This window comes from Pseudophryne corroboree, chromosome 2, assembly GCF_028390025.1.
Source record: "Pseudophryne corroboree isolate aPseCor3 chromosome 2, aPseCor3.hap2, whole genome shotgun sequence".
NCBI classification, from domain to species: Eukaryota; Metazoa; Chordata; class Amphibia; order Anura; family Myobatrachidae; genus Pseudophryne; species Pseudophryne corroboree.
This window is the reverse complement of record NC_086445.1, coordinates 189,755,433-189,761,011: the sequence shown is the minus strand read 5'-3', so window position 1 is coordinate 189,761,011 and position 5,579 is coordinate 189,755,433. Positions and strand designations below refer to the sequence as shown.

General features: G+C 39.2%; 1 protein-coding gene across 1 annotated transcript; it reads right to left on the bottom strand.

The window, feature by feature from the left end:
- Positions 1-243: 243 nt before the first annotated feature.
- HOXC8 (homeobox C8) lies at positions 244-4,525 on the bottom strand. Its single transcript, XM_063952165.1, has 2 exons — positions 3,311-4,525; positions 244-2,022 (listed from the first exon to the last, which is right to left on the bottom strand). The coding sequence occupies exons 1-2, from the start codon at positions 3,744-3,746 to the stop codon at positions 1,730-1,732; spliced, it is 729 nt and encodes a 242-aa protein (XP_063808235.1). The 5' UTR covers positions 3,747-4,525; the 3' UTR covers positions 244-1,729.
- Between the last annotated feature and the right edge of the window lie 1,054 nt (positions 4,526-5,579).

The following is a 5,579-nucleotide window of genomic DNA, read 5'->3' as shown; positions in this document are numbered from 1 at the left end:
GGCTAGACACCCTTGATCTGCAGAATGGTTCGATAAGGATTACTTTAAATGCACAGTAATCTACAACCATAAATCTGATTATCACACTTCAGACTCCTAAAAAGAAGTTTTCAGTTTTTCTGCTACTTTACAGTATTTCAAAACCCTCTAAACTTTATTTAAACCTTGACACAAAATAATACCATACTGTATGCATGAAAGTATATAATGAACCACAAAGTATCATTTTAAAATCATGTTTATTGTTCTTTTTTTATTATTGTTATTATAATATCATCGTCATTGAATGTATCACGTATACAATACAAATGTTATTTTGTCCGAAACAGGTTCATGGTTCATCTGCTTACATTCATAGTTTGAACACGCTTAACTAAGCTGATACAGAAATAAAACAAAGACCATTTTCTTTATTCATTTTTTTTTCTTTTATGTTTTTTTTTTCTTTTGTTGTATTTTTTTCCTTTTTTTATATCTCAAGCTTTTGCGGTAACAGATAGGGTCAAGACAAATAGTTAACTTTACATTCAGTGCAATTTAGTCCTAAACTACTTTAAAAGCACAATAAAAGAAACACAAATATGTGCGTCCATCTAGGCAGTTTCAGTTGTTGGGATAAAAGCAGCAAGAAACAACATAAAAATGCATTACAAATACTTCCCGATAGCATATCTCCTTCTTTAGGTAGTTATAAGGTACATTGCAAGTCTTAGTTTGCATTGGCTACTCAGTAGCTTGCATTTTGGGCATCACAGCCAGTCATTGTAACTCTGACTATATACTGTATGGGGCATATATATATATATATATGTATATATATATATATACCCCCACATGTGTTATAAGTAAGATAGTTATTGCCTGATCCCTTTAGGTAGTTAATGGAGGATTTAAGTGCTCACACAGCAAAGTTAAACCCATAAAGTAACAATATAGGGGATTAAATAAGAGAATTATCTCACAAGTGTTGTGGCCTGTCATAGAAGCTATATATTTAACTATGTTGCTGTTGCTTAGTATGAGCCATGTGCACACTCTCTGCTTCCAAATAATTTGGGATGAGTCCCTTCTGCTGGCAAGTTTGACTTTGACAGCTGCAGAGACATATAGAGCTATATGGACATCATTATAGGAAACATGAACAAATACATAGTAACGATAACAAAAAACAAAATAACATATTAGGGTATGCATTGCCCCCCTTCCCATATATGAATACATAAATCTAAATAAACACAGGTTACATTATGAGGCCATCAAACAATGCACCTCTAAACAAGGGAATAGGTAGTTTTATTTCACATAAAAAGGAATTAATACTATTCTGGCTGAAAGAAATGTCAGTCTGCTGGAAATCATACTAGTAGACCCTGTATGCTTCCTTCACGTGTGTATAAGTTATTAGCCTATTTCTCAGGACTTGAAGGACATAAATAAGAAGGTAATGCAAATGCCCCCTTTATTTCCCACACAAACCACAGCAAAATGCAAAGGGTAGTCCTGACCAGAAGATGAAGGCTGGATACTGTGACAGGTAGTTAATGTTGTGCCCCCTAGTTCACATGAGCATCATAAACGTCTCGGTTTTACATGGACCATAAAACGAGAGTTTTAGGAGGAATTGAGCACATACACCCACAGTCATTGGTAATTCACACACAGACACTCACTCACATACTCACTCACTCACTCACTCACTCACTCCCTCACTCACTCACACTCAGGACAGTCACTCCTTGCTTTCCTCCTTCTCCTCCTCCTCTTTCTCTTCTTCCTCGTTCCCTTCTTCCTCTGCCTTCTCTTCATCCCTGGAGCCGGGTAGTTTATCCTTGTTGTTCTCCTTTTTCCATTTCATCCTCCTGTTCTGAAACCAGATTTTGACCTGCCTCTCAGTTAGTCCCAGGGCGTGGGAGACCTCAATCCGTCGCTTCCGCGTCAAGTAGGGGTTGAAGAGGAATTCCTTCTCCAGCTCCAGTGTCTGGTACCGGCTGTATGTCTGCCTGCCACTGCGTCTTCCTGGGGCTGGGGAGCAAAGCACAAAGACAGCCATTACTGCTTACTACTTCCAGAATCAGTGTTGCCACTAATACACGTGAGGCCAGTGTGAGCCATTAAAAAGTGCCCCCCACCCCATGCAAAACCCAAAAAAGAAACATACTTGCAAAATTAAAACAGTCTGGGTTGCGTTAGAAATCATTTTTATAACATAAATATTCATCCACAGTCTGATAACAGTGAGCTCTGATATTGCTTAGACCACATAGACTATTACTAAAAAAGGAATACAGTGCAATAAGATATATATATATATATATATATATATATATACACACACACACACACACACACACACACACACAATAAATAATATAATGATCAAAGACAGCAATAGAGAACAAAAGAACATAGTGCATATGGTATGGAAGGAAGTATTGCCCCTACACTTGGAAACTTAAGCAGCAAAATAAGCAATGGACTGACTGTAACTTTCATGTATGAGTTGGTTGAAGCATACTATAAATCAGGGCTTTAAAGGCGGTAACTTTAAAACTGTTTTACAATCAGCTTTTTATGCTAGCGAAAAGGCAACTTTTAAAGAGCATTATTTTACTGGGTGACAGTGAGGCACATGCACCACGTACCAAAGCTTCTATTTTGATACATGCAGTAGATTTGTAAGTGGCCTTGGATGGATCTAACCAGTGAAATATAAATATAAATATTGCTATAGCCTTTGTCTTGTTTTTTCTACAAAACTGCGCATTAGAGAATTATAAGATGCATTAATTTGCAGGATATTTGTACATTTTGTTTATTTATTTATTTTACCTACATTGCAAACAACAGCATTTTCTCTTTCTTTTAACTGGCAGCCAATTAAGATAAACTATATGGTTTTATGAAGGAGCCCTGTGCTAACAGCAGACAACCTCGTGGGAGCTGTATGGCTGTTTTCCTTAAGGCAGGCAATAAAAATAACTTAGTCCATTGTGAGTTCAAAAGATCTGCACTTTGAACACCTTGATCCTTTCTATTTTGTGCTGAATTGTGGAATTACCAGAAAAGCTTTTTTCCTATGCAAAGGGGAGGGGGATACGGTGTGATTGCAGTTCCCTTCCCAGACTACACTTACTGAGCTTTGTGCTGCTGCTGTTGTTGTTTTTTTAGAAACTAGACAAAAAGAGTACACAACATAACAAGACACAATGCACAATATATGTACACACACACACACACACACACACACACACACACACACACACACACACACACACACACACACACGAGTATGACAAGGAAATGTCCTAACCGTGAGGTCTCATCCATGGAAACATAAGACTGGGAGACGAATTCTGGTTTAAATGGCCTTGTCCTTCGCTAGTGCTAGTGTTAGAGGAGGATTTACAATCAGGGTACTGCACCACGCTCGCCTCTTGCTGGGCACCATACAGAGACTGCCTTGGTAAGGCTTCGTAGCCATAAAACTTGGATGCGTCTCCGTGGCAGGTCAGGGCGCACGGATTCTGCTGGTAGCCAGTGTTGGAGATACTGGAAGTGCCGTGGTGGAAGAACTCCTGGACATGATGTGACGGATGCTGGAAGCCTGGAGCTGTAGTCCCCGGACCATACACCAAAGCGTGGCTCCTACTGACACTTTGTGGAAACCGACAGTCGTAGTAAGTTGGCTCCAAGGACTCACCGCCTTTGTACTTGGAGAAGAGAGGGTTTACAAAATAGGAACTCATGGCTCTTGCATTAAAGACAGAATGCAGCACCCCCCTCCTTACTAATAAAAAAGATAAAAACAATACAGTAAAACAATGCAACAAAAAAATGCAGTCTTTAATTCTGGGGAAGATCAATGAAAGACTGTCCCCTGGGCTTGTCTTAAGGTCCTGTTTTTGTTTGTAAGGGGGATTTTTTTTTCCTTGCTATCAGAAGGGGGGGTTATTTGGAGACTCTCACAGACGTCTCATAGTGCCTGAGTGTGTGGCTGCTTGGATTCTCTTGTATCAGTCGGTAGGTAGAGCTCTCTGTCAGTCTCTCTATACTGTTCCTTCCCTTAACACCACAGGCAAATTCCTTAAAATCCCGCTGGTGAGGCTTTCACACGCGATTTGTATCCATCAATCCTCTCCTGCAAGACAGGCTAGGGAGAAATGACAAGGATTTGGGGGTATCGGATGGTCGTGCAAAGAAAAAAAAAAAGCAGCCTTCAGAAAAAAAAAAATCAAATGAATGAGGGAGGGTTATGAAAGGTGCGCATTAATATCTTTAGGTGCTCCTTTTTTTTTTTTTTTTCAAGCCAGCCTCTTCACTGATGTGGGAAAAATACATGCGCCGTGGGGTCAACCTAGGTTACCTCAACAGGTAAAATATTTAGGATAGGGCTGTGCTGGGGGATCAGTGCATGGGTGGATATGTGGAGAGATTTTCCCTTTTTTTTGTAAAAATGCACATTTTGCTTTATGAAGGCAGATAAGGGCTAACTAGCCCAGTGTTACGTCACTGGCCCCCTCAGCTCACTCCTCTTGCTTGCATCATGCGCCTCTGCTGCCAGTTGGCGTCCTATTGGAATTAAGAAAACATTTTAATGTCTTGGAAAAGCATGTAATGCTGAAATAAATAAAAAAGTGTTCAAGGCACAGGGGCTGCACAAGTCTCCGGGATTTGCTGCACTTATTTTTTTAATACCACCACTAAAGCAGGCTTGCTTGTGCTTATTTTAAAACAGTCAGGTGACAATGATTGGGGTGACAAAAGTCAACCAGGAATTAGGATAGTGCAATTACACAGAGAGAGATTGGGGAAAGTGGCTGCTTATTTCATTAAGGAATATATTTCTCTTTTGCAATTGAGAAGTATAGGAGTAATAGACAATGGGAAATGCACCATGATAGCGCTTTAATTGTACTCTTATTGCATCCGGGGAGAAAACGAAGAGAAAAAAAATCACGTGAGATGCAATTAGCGACTGCAGCTATATCCTAAATCCTCTTCTACCCATCTGCTAGTGTTGGGCTTTTGTGAGCACTCAGTTTTAGGGTAGGATTTTATAGTTTAGACACTACATGTTACCAGCCATTGAGAATCTTCTATTGAAAAGACTGGATTTTATGACTGCCCTAAACCAAAACTAAGAAATCATACCCAGCCCAGATCCGCCTTCATAGGCCCCCCTCGAAGAAGAAGAAGAAGAAGAAGAAGAAGAAGAAGAAGAAGAAGAAGAAGATGAAGAAGAAGAAGAAGAAGAAGAAGAAGAAGAAGAAGAAGAAGAAGAAGAAGAAAAGGGGCGGGGGGGGGGAGGTGTTTGAATTAAAATGAAAATACAAAAATATATGTTAGGTATGGCCCTGAACCTACTGGTAACATGTACAGCAATAAAAATAGATTTATTTTTAGAAGCGATTTTTATATACTATTAGGCTTTGTATTCCTTTACAAATGCAGAAATATATTTTTCACAGTGCTATTCTATAAACAGAATTTGATATACGCAAATATGTACAGAGGCATGCCTATAGATCACTACACTTACAGGCCTTATTTCTTATGAGTTTTGTTTATTGAGATATAAA